The following is a 19,115-nucleotide window of genomic DNA, read 5'->3' on the forward strand; positions in this document are numbered from 1 at the left end:
TGTTTATGGCTCAAAATTCCAACTACTCTTGCCCCTGTGGCAACACAATAGGGGAAGTTACTTTTCCCAGCCTCCTTGTTTAGATGGTTTTACCCACAATTTTCAGTCTCCTGAGAACCTGTCATTTCATGATTTGCAGCCCCCCCCCTCACCTCACTTGGAGAATATTGGTTTGGAAAAGTATAATTTTGGCAGCTGGAGTAGTTTGGGATCACTGAAGATGCTTAGTTTTATCTCAGGGACCTCCCGTCCAGCTCTGGGCCTGGCTTGTGGGCCCCTATTCCCGATGTACGGGCCAAGATCCTAACTCATCTGGGTGCCCACTTAGCCGATAGCCCCATCTGGGCATCAGTCACTCTTGATCTGCTGGGCTTCTCCTTGCAGATGGCGAGGCCGGCCTCTTCGAGTGGCCACAAGTCTTGTGGAAGAGGCTCCGTAGCGAGGAGGGCCAGATGGAGACATATTGGTTGCCCTGAAGTGAATGGAGCTCGGGGATCCCTCTGTACCCTGCGCCTGCCGAAGCCATGATTCTTGTGTTGGGCCATGATTCTGCTGCTTGCCGGGTGATGGACAGTGACCCTCTCGCTGGAGCAGGTGGCTCACAGTGCTGGAGAGGTCATCCTGGCAAAAGCAGAATTAATGAACATGTCTTAAAGGAAGGCCCTTAAGGACCAGCTTGTCACCTTCTCCAGTGAGTTAGGGGGGAAGGAATAAGTTGTCTCACTATAAAAATAACTGGTGCCCAAGAAACTTGGGCCACGGTTTGACCTCTGGCTAATAGGAAATGTGGCAGGTTGCTGTGGAACTAATGGAGTTTTCTTTCTCAAGCAGCCATTAGGGGTTAATTATTAGCAATTAGGGGCGAGCCACAGAAGCTTTGAACCTACTGTCCTTTCCCAGAAGCCTTAATCGTCCTCTGCCACTGTATTAGCGACTGGAAACCATCTGCCCGCTTTGATCTCCAGGTTAATCATTGAGGTGCCTACACGGGGCTCCCTGTGGGGGGCCACTCTCGCTGACTTCCCCAATAACCCCCCGAGCTGTGAGTCTCTTACAAACGGTGAGGGCTCCGTCTGCTCTCTCAGGGATCTCACTGAGCAGGGCACTTCTGTCAGCGATCAAGCCTTTGTTTTCCCCCTTTCTCCGTCCTTTTTGTGGGGGCCCTTTATCCACCAAAACCCGGGGCTTACGGAATGGGGAGGGGGTGTCTCTGCCCGCCAGGGTCTAGCTCACTTATCTCGTGTCCGAACATCACACAATATCAGAGCCATTGAGTCATGGCCCTCACTGGACAGAGGGAGGAACAGAGGTCCAGAGAGAGGACAGAGCTTAAACCAGGACACCTGACAAGTCTGGTGGGGGTTTCCCGGCCCCCTCCCAGGCCAGGGCTCCTTGCCCGAGGGTTGGGGCTCTGAGAAATGTGGGGATCTGCCCTCTCACCCTTCCGAGGTTGTCCGGTTTGGTCCTCACAGGCAGCAGAGGCTCGAGGGAGCCGTCCCCTGGACATAGGCCGCCCCTCCCTCCCGCCGCTGCCAGAAGGATTTTGGGTCAGTTCCGTGGCCAGCCTGGCTCTCAGTTTCTTTGTCTGTCGGATGAGATTCCTTCCCTCTGAGCTCCCCTCCAGCTTTAGCCTGTAGCCTGGGGGTCATCTCTAAGCACCCCCCCCAATATTGAATGAGTGAGGAGGGGAGACTTGCTGGGGACTGCAGACTTCCACTGGGCCCAGGGGGTGGGAGAGGGCAACAAAGACAGAGGGTCCCTTTCTCTGGAAGGGCCCCTGGCCCACAGGCCCGGCACGGGCGGGGGGGAGAAATGGAGGGGCCATGGGCCAGGGGGCCTCGCTAAGGGGTTCTGGCTTAACAGCGCTGTCGCTTCTGTTTCCAGACGCTATTATAAGGAGACCGACGGCCTGATGCTTGATGTTGGCCCGTACATGAGGGCGCTGGAGGTAGGAGCCCCACCCCCCCACCCCAGCCTGTGCTCTCCTTAGCCTATGGGATAGCTCCCACCCCCATCCCCATGGCAATAATGGCCATAATGATGCTCTCGGCAACACAGCCAGCTTGTAAAGTGCTTTACAGTTATTCTCTCATGGCAACCCTGTGAAGTAAGAGCTTGTCGCAGGGGGGAAACTGAGGCAGGTAGAGTGGGGCGAGATTGGAACTCGGGCCTCCCCGGCTTTCCCTCGGCCTCCACTGTCCCCTGGGAGACGTTAGGCAAGCCCAGCCCCCTCCCAGAGCTACAGGATCTGAAGGTCTCTGAGTCCTAACAGCCCAGGGCCTTGATGGTCTTGTAGAGCCCCGGGTCTGCCCCAGGGTGGGGGGGTGAAGGGAGGAAAAGGTGGGGAAAGGGGGAAAGAAGCAGGTACCGAGGGCTCTCGGGGCCCTGCCCATCCGAGACTCAGACCCTTTGTCTGGTGCCCAGGTGTTAATGGGGAACCATGACACACCCAGGAAATGCTCCCCAAAGGGACCTCCATGGAGAGAGCTTTGTCTGGGAGAGTGGATAGAAATCTGTTTCCCTTAAACTCCCTGTCTCTGTCTCTCTGTGTGTGTCTCTCTCTCTCTGTCTCTGTCTCTCTGTCTCTTTCTGTTTCCATGTCTCTGTGTCTCTATCTCTTTCTGTCTCTGTCTCTTTGTGGCTGCGTCTCTGTCTCTCTCTGTGTCTGTTTCTCTCTGTCTCTCTGTTTCTCTGTCTCTGTGTCTCTGTCTCTTTCTGTCTCTCTGTCTCTTTGTGGTTATGTCTCTGCCCCTCTGTCTCTCTGTGTGTCTGTTTCTCTCTGTCTCTGTCTCTTTGTGGCTGTGTCTCTGCCCTCTCCCCATCATCCACGTCAGCCCTGAATGTCCCGGGCTCGTGGTTCCCCAGCCAGAATCACGGGGAGCCGGCCCCGGCCTCCCCTCGTCTCTTGGCTCTGGCCTGGAGCCTCCCCGCCCTCTGCAGCCTCCCCCGTTCTCTTTCCTCCCCAGTACGCCTGTGACATCCACGCCGAGGTGGTGGGAAAGCCGGCCCCGGAGTTCTTCCGGGCGGCCTTGAAAGAGATGGGCACGGAGGCCCATGAGGTGAGTGGTACCGAGCAGCTGCCCTGCCCCCTGGGGTCCGTCCCACCCCCCCAGTGCCACCTGTGACTCTTTTCTCCGCAGCTTCCTCGCTGGGCAGGGCTGGGAGGGTCAGGCAGCCTCACCTGGAGCCGGGCAGGGCCTGGGGGTGCCCGTGCCCTTCTTGTGGGCACGAGGAGGAGATGTGGGGGACGGTGGGAATCCGGGGGCTCGGGGCTGGCTGAGCCCCCAGTGCAGCCCCGTGTGTGCCCGTCCCCCTGAGGGCCCCGGCCCCCGGCCCAGCGCTGCTTAGCCTCTCTGGGAACGGGGATGTCTCATGTGTCCCTTGGAGGGAGGCCGGGGCCTGGGTCAGGGCCTGGAGCTTGGGCTCTGGCCGTGGTCCTGAGGCTGTGAATACAAGAGGGGACGGAGCCTGGTCCTCAACGCTCCCGCCCAGTGCCGGGAAGTGCTCGTGCGGGCAGAAGATGCCCGGGGGCAGGCACAGACTTGGGGGGCCATTGGGGGGGTTTGTTGCTTGGGGGGTTGCGAAGGAAGAGGCCCGTGCCCTGGGACGTGGGGTGGGGGCTGTGGGGCCCCAGGGAGGATCTGGGAGCTTTGGCCCAGGCTTGTCACCCTCCTGGACCCATCAGTGGGGATGCGGATCTGCCGTCAGTCCCTGAACAAGAGGTGCCGGGGGGGGGGGGGGCTCCTGGGTGTTCTCAGCAGGCCCAGCTTAGACTCCACGCACACGGGGGAGGGGGCACAGCCCTGACCTCAGGAGCTGCCGGGGGGTGGGGGGGGTGGGGGCAACCCTCCAGCAGCAGGACCTGGCCAAGACCCCTCGTGATTCAAAATCCCATGACTGACGTGGGGTGAGAGCAGATGGGCCAGAAATGGTCAAGGGGACGAAGTCCGGTGCAGTGGGGGGGGGGGGGCGGCTCTTAGGGGAGTGAGTGTGGGGTCGGCCAAACCCATCAGTCACGTCCGGCTCGTTGTGACCCACGGAGGCGCTGGAGGCCTCTTCCATTCTACAGATGAGGAAACTGAGGCCGACGGGGCAAAGTGACTTGGCCAGAGTCACCCAGTCCGGGTCTGAGGCTGGCCCCGAAACCAGGGTTTTTCTGACTCCAGGCCTGGCACTCTGAGCACTGTGGCGCCACCTGGTGGCCGTATAGTGCCTGGCAGTCGTTTAGTTCTTGGAATCTTCTTCCCCTCTCTTCTTCTCTCCCTTCCCATCTCTGTCTCTGTCTCTCTCTCTGTCTCTGTCTGTCTCTCTCTTTGTCTCTATCTCTGTCTCTCTCTGTCTCTCTCTCAGATTCTCTACCTCTGTCTCTCTTTTTCTCTCTCTCTCTCTGTTGCTATCTCTCTCTCTCTGTTGCTATCTCTGTCTCTCTCTGTCCCTCTGTCTCTGTCTCTCTCTCTCCATCTCTCTCTCTCTGTCTCTCTCTGTGTGTCTCTCTCTCTCTGTCCCTGTCTCTCTGTCTCTCTGTCTCTCTCTGTCTTTCTGTCTCTCTGTCTCTGTCTCTGTCTCTCTTTGTCTCTGTCTCTCTGTCTGTCTCTCTCTGTCCCTCTGTCTCTGTCTCTCTTTGTCTCTTTCTCTCTCTCTGTCTCTCTCTCAGTACCCCCCTCCCTTCTTCTCTCTGTCCGTCCCCTCCTCCTCTCCTCGGCCGCCCCTCTCTATGGGCCCGGACAGTCCGAGCCGTAGATTTCTCCATGTGTTTAGAGAAAGGACCAGCCTTTACAGGGCCCCCGAAGGAGTCAGATCAGTCCCGCAGGTATAGGGGCCTTGAGCCGCCTGCTTGTGCAGCCTCCCTGCGCCCGGTGGCACGTGCTCCCTCAGTCAGGCCCGGAGCCGGGGCTCCCCGGCTCCTCCCGCTGCAGGTTCTTGTCTCTGCTGTGGCTCCCGGAGGCTCCTCCCTCCACATGCTCACCTGGGGAGGGGCGGGAGAGCTCCCGGGGTAACTGGGTGTGAAGCGGGACTGGGGAAGAGTGACTTGAGTGATGGATTTCGGAGAGAAGCTTCCCTGGGAGTCAGGGCAGCCTGGGCTTCCCTCAGGCACCCCAGGTGCTTCTGGGATGGCCACATGGCTCTTGTGCCCCTGGGAATGCACGTTGGATCTGGATTTTCCCTGTCTCAGGAGATTTGTGTTTTCTGTGAGTTAGAGCTGGGGGGGGGGTGTAATCCTGTCCCTGACAGGGGTCCACGTCACCTCACCTGCTGGAGGGAAGGAGAGCCCTCCCTGGGGGACCACCTGCCCCTGAGGCGGCTGGGGGCGGCCCCTGTCCTAGTCCCCTGCCCTGGGATTGCTTTTCTCCCAGCACCCATGGGTGCTTGTCCTTGGGGATTCCGGTTCATCAGCAAGAGGGTGGGGGGGGGGTGATTTCTCCTTGGGAATCCGTCCCCTCCACTGGTGCAAGTTGCAACTGATCTTGGACAGAATCTTCTTTCCCAAGTTCCTGGTCTGGACCCGGGTTCCCCTGGCCTGGGGCTCTCCCAGAAGAGGAAACTTGGCCCTGGGATGCCCGTCAGTCCCTCCCCTGCCGCTGGTGGCTCCCGGGGGGCTTGCTCCAGGTCAGGGGTCTGACCCCCAGCAGGAGACTTGCCCGCTCCGCCCCTGCCTTTCCCTGGGATGGCAGCGAGACCCAAACTTTCAGGCCGAGCGCCATTTAAAAAGCTGGTCAGAGAAATGGAAACCGGCGCCGGGCCTGGGGGTCCGTGCTGGGAGAGGGGCGCGGCCGGCCCAGATCCGGGCCCGGGGAGCGAACAAAGGGGCGCCGCGCTTGGGGGCATCTGCGGGCGCCGGGCCCTTCTCCGCGGGCGGGTGACCTCTGGGTTTTATGCGCTGCCTCTGCTCGCCAGATTGCAGGCAGAGAGGAAGTTAAACCTGGCTTTGACAGGTAGGGTTTTTTATTTCCCCTGACAGCCCACCTCTTGACCTCTATCTTCTTGCCAATGATTTTTTAAATCCTAAATGATTTGGGAATAATTGCTCCTCCGTTAGTGATTATCGTCCTTCACCGATAGTAAATCTGGGAGCTCCCGGGGGGCCGGCTCCATCTTGGTACGTGTCCGCCACAAGCTGGCGCCGACAGGCATCATTGATCATGTGCGGCCACCACCCCCCCACCGGCCCAGTCGATGTAAAACACGCCCGTGGGGGAGCAGCCTCCCGGCTAACGGCCCCCTTTGTCCGCAGCCTCAGAAATGAGTTTCTGCTCCGAGGATGCTGGAGCCTCCTTTATAAGGACGGCCTTGGCCCCCCTGGGACTCCTTGGCAATGTCCCCGCCACCCCTGGGGCCGCCTGGACACGCAGGGGGCTCAAATGGGCCCATCGGAGGCCACGTCGGTCACTGACCCTCCCCGCCCTCCCTGGGGGAGAATGTTGCTCTTCCCCATCATTCAGGGGCGGAAACGGAGGCCTGAGAGGGGACGGCTCCTGGCGTGTGCGGCCTCTCCCCATAGGACGGTTGTTTTCTGCCATCAGTGAGTCAGTCAGGGGCAGGCCCTGCTCCAAGGCCGTGAGAGGAAGGGCTCCCCCTGGGCCAGCGCCAAGGAGCCCGGAGCACGTGGGAGACGGCGGCAAACGCCCGTTACACGCAGGGTGAGCCGGAGACCACGTGGGAGGGGCCGGGGGGTCCGAGGGCGGAGCCTGCGGCAGGACGTTTTGTCCGGGACTTCCACGGAGCCTCTTCTGACTTCCCAGAGGAAAGGTCATTGGCAGTGGTGAGAAGGCAGGGTTGCAGGATTTCTTATAGAAACTCCCTTTTGGACCCATCCTGGAATCAGAAAGGGCGCCCCCAGAGGCCCCGTGGGGATGCCCCTCAGCTGCTGGCTTTAGGCCTCTCCGGCACCGGGGGACCCGCTCCCCAGAACTGGCCGCGGCTCCCCAGAGGGACAGCGAGCGTCCGGGCCCCCCGCCCAGGGAGCCTCGGCTTGGGACGGACTCTAGGCCGCTCATGAGGCGGGCCCAGAGGGGAGCGCAGAGGAAGCTGGCGGGCAGAGCTTGGCAGCGGGAGCCCGTCACCGTTGGGGCGCCAGCTGCTCCTCAGGACAGAATCCCACTGGCCGGACCCCGACGTTGGGCGTCTGCGAGGGGCCGTGGGTTGCCCCCAGCCCCAAAGCTCGCTTGCTGTGGCCCGGGCTCCAGAAGGCGTTTTAGAGAAACGTTGGTTCCCCCACAGAAACGAGATCTCCCCCGCAGAGGTGTGCATTCAGCGAGCCGTGGGGAACGAAAAGCATTTGTGGGGGCTGACTGTGTGCTACGGGCCGGACGTCAGAAACTGCCCGGGTCCTCCGGGGACTCAGTCTGGAGAGGGCAGCCCCCTCCGTCACACTGTGTCCCGAGGCGGCAGCAGCAGGTCCCGGAGGCCTCAGGTTGTCTGAGGGGTCTCAGGTGGTGCAGCCGCCGCCACAGGGAAGGGAACCAGGATTTGGGCCTGGGGGGAGGGAAGTTCTAGGGGGGAAAAAAGGGTGGGTGGGATTTGGAAACCAGTGTCCCTGGGCCAGGGGGGAGGAAAGAAAAAATTTGGAGGCTTTGGAAGGGAAGGGGATTACTGGACCTCCTTTCCTTTTACCGCCAAAAGATCCTTGTCTTTATCCCTTCTTTAAAGTTAAAAGATGGCCGCTCTTGAAACCCTTTTCCCAAAATGCTTTTGTTTCCAATCATTTCCTTAAATTCTTTGTCCACCCAGTGACAGCCCAAAGGGTTTAGCCCTTTACAGGGATGGGTTTTAATTGGGAGGGATGAGAGGGGTTGGGGGTGGTAGGTCAGGGCGTCAGGACAAGGGAAAGGACCTTTTTTGGTGGGGGAAGGGACCAGGAAAAAGGGGCGAAGAAGGAGGGGACTGTTTGGGAGGCCCTGGGCAAGAAGAAACCGAGCCAGGTAAAGGAGAGAGGTTGTTGACCTTGGCAAGAAGGAATCTTATCCCGGGACTAGAACAAAGGAGGGGCATGGGGGAATCTTGGGAAGGTTCAAGATATTGGGTAATGGCGGGCTCTGGCTTATCCACCCCATTCATAGTCTGAGTCGTCAGCATTCTTTTTAAATGTTTTATTGATTTTTCACCTAACACCCATAAGACCCTTCTCTTGTGACAGAGCAGTTCAGTAAAGCAAAACAAACTGACTCATTGATCGTGTCCAATAACTTGCGCCTTCTTCTGCATCCGTGGCTGAGCCTGTTTTACTGAGAGGAGGGAGGTGGCCCCCTCCCCCCGAGGTCAGACTGGTCACTGGTTTGAGATGAGTTCAGTTGGCTGCCATCTTGTTTTGCTGTGATTTGAAGTGATTTCCATTGGCCGCCATTTTGTCTTGACGTTTCTGCCTGTTCCATTGTTTGTTAGCTCATGAAGATATTCCCAAGTTCCTCTGCCTTCTTTCTCCTTGTTCTTGCTCAGGACAAAACAGCGATTCTTCCCTCTACTTGGTTCTTCCTGGGTGGAGAGTAAGGCTGAATCCTTGACTCTTAGTGGGGATTATGCTTCTCATTAAAGGCTTTTCAAGGTTCCAGGGGTGAGGCATCCGGCATAATGGCTTCCACAGATTGGTACCTGTGGGTCTCTTCCAGCTTTTGAAGTCTCTCCTCTGATTGCACACGTTTAACCTATATTGGATTGCTTACTGTCTAGGGGAGGAGAGAGATGGGAAGGGGGGGGGGAATTTTGGAGCACAGGGCTTTTGAGAGTAAATGTTGAAAACTATCTTTGCACATATTTTGAAAAATAAAAAAATGTATCACTTTTTAAATATTTTAATAATGGTCTTTGCTTTAGATATCCTCCATGATAGTGGCAAGTGCCTTTGGGGAACATTTGGCTCTCAGTTTAGACTTCTCTTGAGGTAGATAGTCAAAGGGTTCTAGAATCCAATCCAACAACAGTCATTCCTGTTGTTTTATCTTTCTCGGACGTTTAGGTAGTTATATGTGACATATGCAAAAAGGCTACTTATTGATAGAATGCGTAGCACGTGCTTGAGTGTATCATTTCCCTGCTCAAGAACCTTCCATGGCTCCCTGTTTTCCATAGGATAGAATGCAGACCTTCTGAAAGGAGTTCAGAGGCTCCAGCTCCCTTTTGCAGCCAATGATGCCTTCCTTCTCCTCACACATCACAAGTGTTCCCCTCCAGCCGCCTGTCCCTTCGGGTAGGCTGCCCTCCGTGCTTGCCTCTCCCAGTTAGCATTTGTCCAACCCTCCACAATTTGTGGAGTGCTTTTCATGATGTAAGTCTCCCAGAAGTCCTGGGGATCTGGGGGAGGCCCATCTGGCCCGGGGCTCTGCTGCTAGCAAGTCTCAAAGGCAGGTTTTGAACTCACTTTCTTTTGACTCTTTCTGGTGGCTCTACCATCCAGCTGCCTGTCACCCAGCCCATGACTCCCTTTGTGGTTCAACTCAGCTGTCACCTCATCTTTCTTGTTCTCCTTATTGTCTGTCCAGGCTGGTCCCTCCAGGACTCAGGTATGATCCTGCCTAAGTCACTTCATCCCATGTGCCTCAATTTCCTCATCTGTAAAATGAATTGGAGAAAGAAACGACAAATCCCTGTGGCATCTCTGCCAAGAAAACCTCAAATAAATACAGGAAGAGTTAGACAGGATTGAAACAACAATAGTGAATAACAAAAAAGAAATAATGGGTAGGAAGAATAAAGAGATACACAGGGAGACTTGGATGAACTTTTGCAAGGTTTTCTCTCTGTTCTCCCTGCCTCCACTTTAGTCCTGCCTCATTTGCCTCCTCCCTGGCCCTCATAGCCTATGCCTCCCCTTGGACTCCTTGCCCCAAAGCCTCTCCTCTCTCCAGTCCACCTGGATAAAGTGCAGCTCTCGCCCTCTCCCCTGCTCCCGGAGCTCACTGTGACCTGCAGGTTCTCTTCTCCCAGCCCTATCTCAAGATCTCCCTTCTCCCTCCAGCTGTCCCAGATTTCCCAGCAAAACTTTTCTCCCTCCCTGGCTTGTCCTTGAGTGCTCTGTCTGCCTTATCCCTTGATTTAGAGGTGCAAGGGACCCCAAAATCCATCTAGATCAGCCCTCTCACTTTACTGATGAGGAGACAGACCTGGCCAGGGGCACGGCCTGCCAGTGATTCCAGAGACGGGCCTTGTCTTTCCTAGCAGCTCCTTGAGAGCAGGGCTGGAGTTTTTTATCTTTTGCCCCCACAGCCTAGACTAAGGTGCTTAGTAGGTGTTTGTTGAATCGGATTCTTCCAGGAATTTAATCTTGGGTCAGGTTGTTCTCGGAGCCGTCCGTTTGGCTGGGACGAGCTTGTGTTGTTCCACGCCTTCCTGCATGAGGAGCTTACTCAGAAAGGTTCAGGAATTGTCTCCGAGCTGTGTAAAAGTCCTGAACCTTAGGGAGGTGGGCGGCCGTGTGGCCCTTAGCCGCCAGCAAAAGCCTGCCTGTGCTCCGGACGAGAGGCGCGGGGCCGCCGAGGTTCCCATCCATTTTCCCAATGCCCAGTGATTTTGACGTCTCTTGATTGATTTCAAATGGCGCGGCGGGGGCTGCTCCGCGGCCTCCCCTGCAGCGGGGCCGTGTGAAATACGCTGCGGGTAGGGTGACTTTTAATCAATACAATGACAATATTATCTTGTTTAATTTGTACGATGGGAGCATTAAACATCAAATCGAGTCGTTTATTATGTCAGCAAAGATGGAGGAGAGGCTGACTCCGAGGCGCCTGACGTGTGTATTTCATTGCTGTGACAGACCCTCATGATTGGAGATGACATTGTGGGCGACGTCGGAGGGGCCCGGTGCTGCGGGATGCGGGCGCTGCAGGTGCGCACGGGAAAGTTCAGGTCAGTCTCTTTCATTGGATTTGTCCTCTCTCCTGTCTCAGTCACCACTGCGGATTACGCGGCGTTCCACAGAATTGTCTTTGGGGGGCCCGGCAGCTCGCTTACATCACCCAGACCCAAGGCAGGCTCGGCACCTTGGACTTCGCAGCTTGGACAGTGGCAGGAGGGATGGGGACAGACAAGGGTCTCTTGTCACCCAGAGGGAGGCTGGGAGGGAGGGAGGGAGCGTGTGGGCTCTGGGTGCAATGGTCTGATGTGTTTGATGTTAGGAGATGGAAGGATGGTGGTCAGGGCGATCCAGAGCTCCGGTTTGCGCCCTTGAAGCAGGGGGCAGTGGCTTGGCGGGGTGGGAGTGTGCCATATTACCTGGAGTTCAAAGGTACTGATGCTGTGGGGTCAGTCACTGGAGGCTGTAATGAGGGAATGTGCTGGACATGCCTCCTGGGCCCTGGGCCCAGGGCTTATACAAGGGCCCGGCTTGGGCCTGCAGGGGCTCAGCCAGACGTTTGATTCTCCACTTGCCAACTCTGGGATCTTGGGTTCCCCTCTTAGGGCCTCACTTTGCTCGGCCCTCACAGGGAGAGCCGGAGCTCAATGGCCTGAGAGTCCTTTTAGTTCTGAAGACCATGTGCAGCTGGGAACATGAGGGAGCTACATTCCCCTGAGACGTGTGCAGTCTCCCTTTCTGGGGGAGTTCATTTGGGACAACCACGGGGAGCACTGGGGCCCAAACAGCCCACACCCTCTTACACATACTTATTCCCAACACTCGGAAGGGTTCTGAGATGATGGAGGCCCTGCCCCTGCTGGGAGAGCCCAGGCAAGCTTCCTGAAGGTTTGCTTAAAGACTGTTTCTCCCATCGACCTTGGGAGCCTTCCTCCTCCTCCGGTGCAGACGCAGGTCCTTGTTCCGAGAGGACTGATGGCCAAAGATGGGATTCCCTAACTCCCAGAGGCCGGGGGCTGTTTGGACAAAAGAGGTCCAGAGGGAAGGAAGTGATGGCTGGCTGTGAAGCAGGAAGAGTAAAGGGTGGGAAGGTCTGGGAGCTGTCCGTGGTGCTAGAGTGACTTTGCTGGATATCCCTCAGAAATGACCCCCCCCCCCCTTTTCCAAACCTGACTTTTCTTGAAGGTTTTTCTTCTCTTTTTGTAGGGGGATTTTCTTTTACAGCATGACTTTTATGGAAATGTTTTGCGTAGCTTCACATGTACCTTCTCAGTAGGGTGGGATAAGGAAGGGAGAGAATCGGGAACTCAAAGTTTTAAAAACAAGTGCAAATTATTTTATATGTAACTGGAAGAGATAATATTTTAATTAAGTACACAAAAACCCATTATGTCTCAACAAATAAACATTTTATGAAAAAAGTATATTTTCCCAAACAATAGAAAAATGAGAAGAGTAAATGACATATTTTTTGCAAATCTCTTTAATATCTGACTTAATAGAAGGCAGCTGAAGTCCCATATCTGCGTCTGCATTTAATATGCTGTTTTGGTTGGAGATTATTAAAAAATCTAGAAAAGGGAAGGCTATTTTAATGACAGATGGTGAATGGCCGGCCTTTGCCGGCCTTCAGCCTTTCCCTGAGCTCACGTGGTGACCCCAATCCAATAGTGCTCCCCCAGCTTTTGTGTTGATGTGCCCCCATCCCGTGCTGCCTCATCTGGCTTCCTCTGCCCCACCTCCTCCTTCAGTGACGACTGGTCATTTTTAAGGAGGTGATAAATGCTGCCCCAGTCTGATGGGGTAGAGGACGAAAGGATTTTCTTGATGGATGAAGGAAGAAAGGTAAGTGAAGCTGTTTAAATGTTAGCAATACGCCGTATGCCGTCTCACGTTGTTGTGGCCAAGCCTTGGCCACAATTCCTATGAAAGGAGTAGGGCACATGTTTGTGTGTGCACATGCCCACATGTGGGTGAATGTAGCCACATGGACGCACACTCACCGACAGGCTCCAGTTACTTGCGGTCTTTCCTGGCTCTGATACTTCCTCAAGGTCCTCCCAGGATCAGTCGTTGCTCGCCTATCTCCCTCCATTTATGTAGAAAGTCCTGTGATGAGGAAGCTTGGGCCCTGGTGGCATAAGAGGGCCTTCCTTCTATCTGAGGGGGGGAACACATATGGCCACCATCCTGGCTCCTTGGACCACCCCCATTGCTCATCCGCTTTCTTGTAGATGGGCAAAGCATGACTGCCTGCTTTGGGCAGAGGGCAGATGAGAGATGGAGGAGCTCTCAGAATGCTCCAATGCTCTTGGAATCTCAGAATGCCCCAAACGCTTCTGAATGCCCCCAACTGTGAGCTCGGGCTCCCACCATGCCACTGCCCGCATTCTGAGGAGCATTTTATGAGGTGGAAGAGGTAGAACTCAGGGAGTCTGCAGAGGGCTGACAGTCTGATCCGCACGTGAGAACATCAATGTAGCAGCTTGTGGGGGGAGAGACGAGGCAGCGGCAGGAACCCATTTGTACCAAGTCTTCAAGGGGTCGAGCCCCAATAGGGAGGAGAGATGGGAGATGAGAGCCATTAGGGATGATCCTTCCCAGTGAGGGAGAGACGGTGGCAGGTTTTTTGGCAAAGACAAATGATGAGTGGGGATGACAGGGGGAGGTCTCTTGGAAAGTGGGGTGGAATGGGACGGCTTGTGCAGGGAGAGGGGTTAGCTTTGGCATGAAGGGCCACCTCGCTATGGGATGGGATGAAGGAGGAGAGAGTGGGAGAAGTCATGGGAAGGATGAGGAGACGAGGAGAGCGGGGAGAGCGGGGGACAAGTGGCCTCAGACTTGGGGTGGAGGGCAGGGCAGTCCTTTGCTGAGGTGAGGCCGTTGTGGGAGGCCTGTGGATGGATCACATGCGTTTGTCAGGAGGGACTTTTTTCTCCTTTTCTGCTTTTATTTCTCCTCCCCGGATTCTATGTGGGAAAGGGGAGAAATTGGGGCTGCAAGAAAATCAATTTTAAAAACCAGCACAGCAGAGAAGCGAGAGGCTGGGAAGCTTTCCTGACTGTGCAGGCTGAAGCTGAGGACACACAGGCAAGTGAGAAACAGCCCTGCCCTCCAGGAGCTTCCCCTCAATTGGATGAGCTCCAAGGGGATGACTTTTAGACTGGGTCTGGTGGTGTGTGTCACTCTGATCCTCTGCCTGCCTCAGTTTCCTCAGCTGTACAGTGTGGATAGTGGTTAAAGCATCTCCTCCTGAGGCTGACATGAGGATCAGATGAGTTAAAATTTACAGTTCTTTGCGCAGTGCTTGGCACACAGTCGGCACTTAATAAATGCTTCCCTTCCCCCTTTGTAGCAGATGTGATCTGAGTCCTTCCACCAGTGCTGATTGCAGTCCCTGCATCCTCTGTGCATCTTTTCCGTGCACACCCATCAATCAGATGCTTTAACTTCAGGTCCGTGAATTTGTTTTAAATCACTTGATAACTATTTCAGTAGAAGTGTTTTCCTTTAGAAGCCTCTGTGTCATTTTGTGAAGTTAAAGTGTTCTGGGAGGGGTCCTTTGGGCTCCCCAGAGGGGACCAGGTCCCAGAAGAGGGTCTCCCCTTGGGGGCACAGAGAGGTTCCCCAGTCCGGCAGGATGTGGGACAAAGCTCGCCTGTCCTGGGCCTGTCCCACAGGGCCTGGCCCAGCCCACAGGGCCTGTCCCACAGTACCCAGCCTGGGGAGCCGAGTCTCGGCCCAGAAGCCGTTCTCCCAGACAATTTTGTGGGGCCCCGGAAACAGGTCTTGTCATGGAAACTCTGACACGGCCGAGCCACAGCGGGCCCTTCTTCCGACTCGTTCTCTTCTCGAACAGAAGCGTGTCTGGAGGAGGCTTTTCACCCCCAAATCATCGGGGAGCTACTCGGATTAGGATGTGAACAAGGCTTCCTGGGCACAGGGTGCGATGCCAGCCCTGCACAGAGCAGGCCCCTGGCACAGGGGAAGCGGGACCCCCGGAGGGGGCTCTCACCCAGCACGGGGCCCTTCTTAGTGAGGTAACTCAGTTACCATTGTTATCCTGTACCAGATTAAGAATAATTATTTACATGATGGCCGGTCCTGGGGTTGCTCATCTCCATCATTAATGAGGGATAGAGGGCGCCACCTCCCAGGAGGGTCTGATCCTGGGTCTGGTTTCCTCATCTGTGAAATGGGGAGAGGGAACGCACCTGCCCCCCAGGCTTGTGGTGGGGATCCAGCAAGGTCCCCTGCTGGGGGGCACACCTGAGGCACCGAGAAAGGTTCGCTGGCGTGATTGTTGTTATCATTTTAATTTTTTTCTGAGGCAGTTGGGGTTAAGTGACTTGCCCAGGGTCACTCAGGTGGGAAGGGTTAAGTGCCTGAGATCAGATTAGAACTCAGGTCCTCCTGACCTCAGGGCCAGCGCTCTCTCCACTGCGCTCCCTGGCTGCCTGTTATCATTATTATTGTTGAAGCACCAGATGTGCCTTAGGCACCTGGGACACTGAGCAAGGGTGGCACAAAGCGGTCCCTGCCTGGAGGAAAGGAGGGTCTGTTGGAGGGGAGCGTTCACAAGCTAAAATGTGAACAATTTAGGAGGGAAAGCGCTAGCATCGGTGGGGAGGGGCTTCCCCTAGAAGGCGGCACTCGGTGGAGGCTGGGGAGAGTCAAGGGATTCTGGGAACATCTGGGAATGGCTCTAGGTATGGTGGGCACTGCCTGGGCAAATGGGCGGAGGTGGGAGGTGGAGCCTGGTGGGAGAGGGAGAGTGCAGCTGGTACAAGGCCGGGTCAGGGTGGGAGCCACATCTTCAGAGCATGCGAGTGCTGGCCTTTGGGCCTCCAGATCTCGCCCGGCCGACGGCCTGAGACCCGGATCACTGAGAGGATCTGTCCTGACCTTCCAGAAAAGCAGCCGCCTCGGGGGCATTCACTCCCTGATCAACTGTGATCCCCTCTGTTGGTGGTGTTCACCTCAGGGTTAATCCTGTGATCCCACCTTGTAACTTCCTATGATCCTGTGCCCCTAATGATCTCCTGTGATCTCACCTAGTGATCTCCTATGATCCTGTCCCCTGACAATCTCTTGTGATCCCACCTGGTGATCTCCTGTGATCCTGTCCCCCTGACAGTCTCCTGTGATCCCACCTCGCGATCTCCTGTGCTCCTGCACTTGGTTCCAATCTCTTTTAAAAAACACCATGAAAACAGCCATCTCGTTACTTTGGCTTCCTGTCCAAACTGAGCCATTTTGAAGCGGAGTTTGTGGGGCTCGGGAGCATTGTTGGGGACTTGATTTAGAACAATTTAGCAGAACACTGGACTGGTTCTCACCCGGTGTCTTGGACATCCATATATTTCTAAATCTTCATCGGCACTTAGTACAGAGTCTGGTACCCAGCAGGTGTTTATTTGATGCATGTATAAATGAAGCCATGACTCAAGAATAGGTGTTCTGGGCTTGAAAGGCTCCTTTTCAGGAGCTGCTGAGGTTTTTTTTTTTTTTTTTTTAAGATAATTTGATGGTTTTGATCAACTGATGGGGCTGGCACTATCAGAAAGGTCTGTATTGACCATTTAATTAAGCATTTATTAGGCACCATGGTATGCCAGACTGTATGTGAGGCTGTAGTGGCATCTATCCAGACCCGGAACATTCTCCCAGGGAGACAGTATTTTTGTGTAGACAGTAGGTCCCTACGCAGTACAGTTGGACTGTACATATGCTTTCATTGACCTGGGAGACACTGACCCTCTCCCCAAGTTTAGGATTTTCCCAGGAGTCCTTGGGTCACAGAGCGAGGGACTTCCTCAGCGCTCATTGAGTCCCTTCCTCCCATTTTATCGGGAGGAAGCTGAGGCCTAAAGAAGGTGGGAGAGTTGCTTGAGGTTGCCTGTGCCCCCAGACACTGTTCCTTCACTGACCTGTTCTTACCCATAGATGGGAAACAGCCCGGAACCTCTCTGGGGGCCCTTCTCCCCACGATCCTGGCTCCAAACGGGGCCTCTATACCTGCTGCCGCCATTCTCCTTTCCAGTTTCTTGACTCATTCTCATTCATTTTTTTCCCTTCTCCATCTCTCGGTTCCTCTCCTCCTTTTCCTTCTTGTGTCCTTTCCAAGCAGCCCCCTCCCAATTCCTGCAAGTTGCGGCCAAGGTCGGAAGCCCCTCCCGGGAGCTCCCCTGCCCAGATGCCCAACAAAAGGGGGGCTGGACCCCAGCTCCCCATCCCTGGAGCCCCTGAGCCTCACTGACTGTGGAAGTTGCTTCTCTTGTTGCTACCACTGGAGGGAGACTTCTCCCCAGCCAGCCTTCCTGGCCAGCGACTCCATGTTTATACAGAATTACTGCTCGACTGGTGGAAGGGACCCGAGAGGCCATCTTATCCCTACTCCCCCCCACAGTGAGCTACCTGGCCCTGCAGGTAACGCCTGCGCCTTCTGCAAGGACAGACTCCCCTCGTCCCAACCAGTTATTCGGGGCTGGGGGCCGTGGCCGGAGACTGAGGTGGGCTTGGGGGAACTCGCCCACCATTTGAGGTGTTGCTACTAACACAGTTATTGGCAGGTCAGGTCCGGAAGGTCCCCACCCTGTTGCATCTTGGGGGAATAAAAAAACTAGAATAAATTGATTTCTGAGAATTTCAAACGGCTAATTTGAAGCTTCTCTGGGAGTCGGGACGCATTGAGACTTAATTCCACAACGTAGCAGATGGTGGGACTGGAGGAGATGGGGGTCCCAGAGCGGGAATCCCTTTGTCCCGGGACTCTTTCCTGGGGGGCAGGAACTTGCTTTTTAAATATTTTGCTAACGGTAATTCCAGGCGGCGTTCTCCGTGGTCATCTTCTGGGCTTTATTTTATGCTTATGATTCTGGGGAGGGGCCCCTTCCAACCCCGGGGGTCCGGGACACAAACCCGGTGAAGTCCCTCCCTGGGCAAAGGCCCAGGATGGATAGCTGGGGAGCGGCGGCAGGGCTCTCTTTCCGTAATTGGCCACATTTTCGGTGAAAGGAGAAGTCTGGGAGATGAGTGGGCGGCTGTTCTTGGGAAAAAACAACACTCCCTTCCTCCTCCAATCTCCCGTCAGAAGCCAATTAGAGGTGCAGGCTACTTTGTCGTTTCCAAGCCCTGTGCCATCTATTCACTCACGAGCATCACGTAAGGGATTGTTCCCATTTTAAGGATAAGGAAAGCGGCACTTTGCCTGAAGTCACACAGTCTGTCATGCAGCCCTTAAGGGCCTACTATGTGCACGATTCAAGGAAAGGTCAGGCGCATTCTCTGTCTGTTGGGGAGAGCACCCATCACACAACTAGGTGCAGACACACTGTGTGCATTGGGCCATGCTTCCCCCCCTCCCCCTCCTCTTCCTCCTCCTCTTCCCCTGATGTACAAAAACATGTGCTTGGAGGACGTTTCCAAAGTGTCTGCTTTGTTTATAAGAGATTTAGGAAGTGCATGGCAGCCAGGCCATCCATCTGCTGAAGGATCCGGTTGAGCAGGAAAGACTCTTGTCTAAATAGAAAATAATTTAGGATTTCTTTTCTTTTCACTTCTATTAATAGAGTCTTGCCAGGTAACGTAGTCTCGGCAGACCGAGATACGCTAGAACGCTGGGCTCTGCTAGACACGTGGGATGTTTGGGGGAGAAGTTTTAGGTTTTGGTTCTGTGATAACGTGATTTGGAATATCCGTGGGAATTTGGGGGCTGGGGAATTGATAAATGTTATCTTCTTCCATCTGGAAATCATTGCTCCATTATTACCGGGAAAAGCATTGGGGAAATCGAGTGCTTGCTGAGAAGGCCACGAAGCAGGGGTTTATGGGTATTAGGTAATTGTGAAGATTACAATCCACCGTAGGAAAAGGCCATCGCTGCCCAAAACAAACCCAGGGCGCCGACGCCGTTCACCTCGGGCTTTCCTCGGAGTGGTGGCTGATTATTGTTACGTATTTGGTGACAAACAGGACATTCCGCTTTCTCCCCGGAACCGTCACCTGTTCTGGGAAGGGTCGCGGATATGGCCAAGGGGCTCTTGGGCCATCCCCAGCAGTGCAGGGACTTGATGAGGCAGCCGGAGGGGAGAAGGACAGATGACATGTAAATACAGATACAGGCCTGGCTGGAGCAAAATGCCTGTGGGTCTTTCATAGCTGGAGAGCCTGGCTTAGACCCCAAAGTCAGATGTGACTGCAGACACTTACTGGCCGTGTGACTCTGGGCCAGTCCCTTACCTCTGTCTGCTTCAGTTTCCTCATCTTTAAAAAGGGCATTATAACAGGACCGATGATATTTGTAGTATTTATAAAGCACTTGACCCCCGTC

General features: G+C 55.2%; 1 protein-coding gene across 2 annotated transcripts in view; it reads left to right on the forward strand.

The window, feature by feature from the left end:
- Positions 1 to 19,115, forward strand: part of LHPP (phospholysine phosphohistidine inorganic pyrophosphate phosphatase) — a 128,429-nt gene that overhangs the window by 30,366 nt on the left and 78,948 nt on the right. Inside the window, exons 4-6 of one of the 2 annotated variants that reach the window (XM_003758762.4) lie at positions 1,885 to 1,948; positions 2,967 to 3,059; positions 10,745 to 10,836. In XM_003758762.4, coding sequence (XP_003758810.1) covers positions 1,885 to 1,948; positions 2,967 to 3,059; positions 10,745 to 10,836 — 249 coding nt within the window. The remainder of the gene's footprint in view (positions 1 to 1,884; positions 1,949 to 2,966; positions 3,060 to 10,744; positions 10,837 to 19,115) is intronic. The other variant, XM_031956995.1, reaches the window with a different exon arrangement.

The sequence above is a fragment of the Sarcophilus harrisii genome, chromosome 2, assembly GCF_902635505.1.
Source record: "Sarcophilus harrisii chromosome 2, mSarHar1.11, whole genome shotgun sequence".
NCBI lineage: Eukaryota > Metazoa > Chordata > Mammalia > Dasyuromorphia > Dasyuridae > Sarcophilus > Sarcophilus harrisii.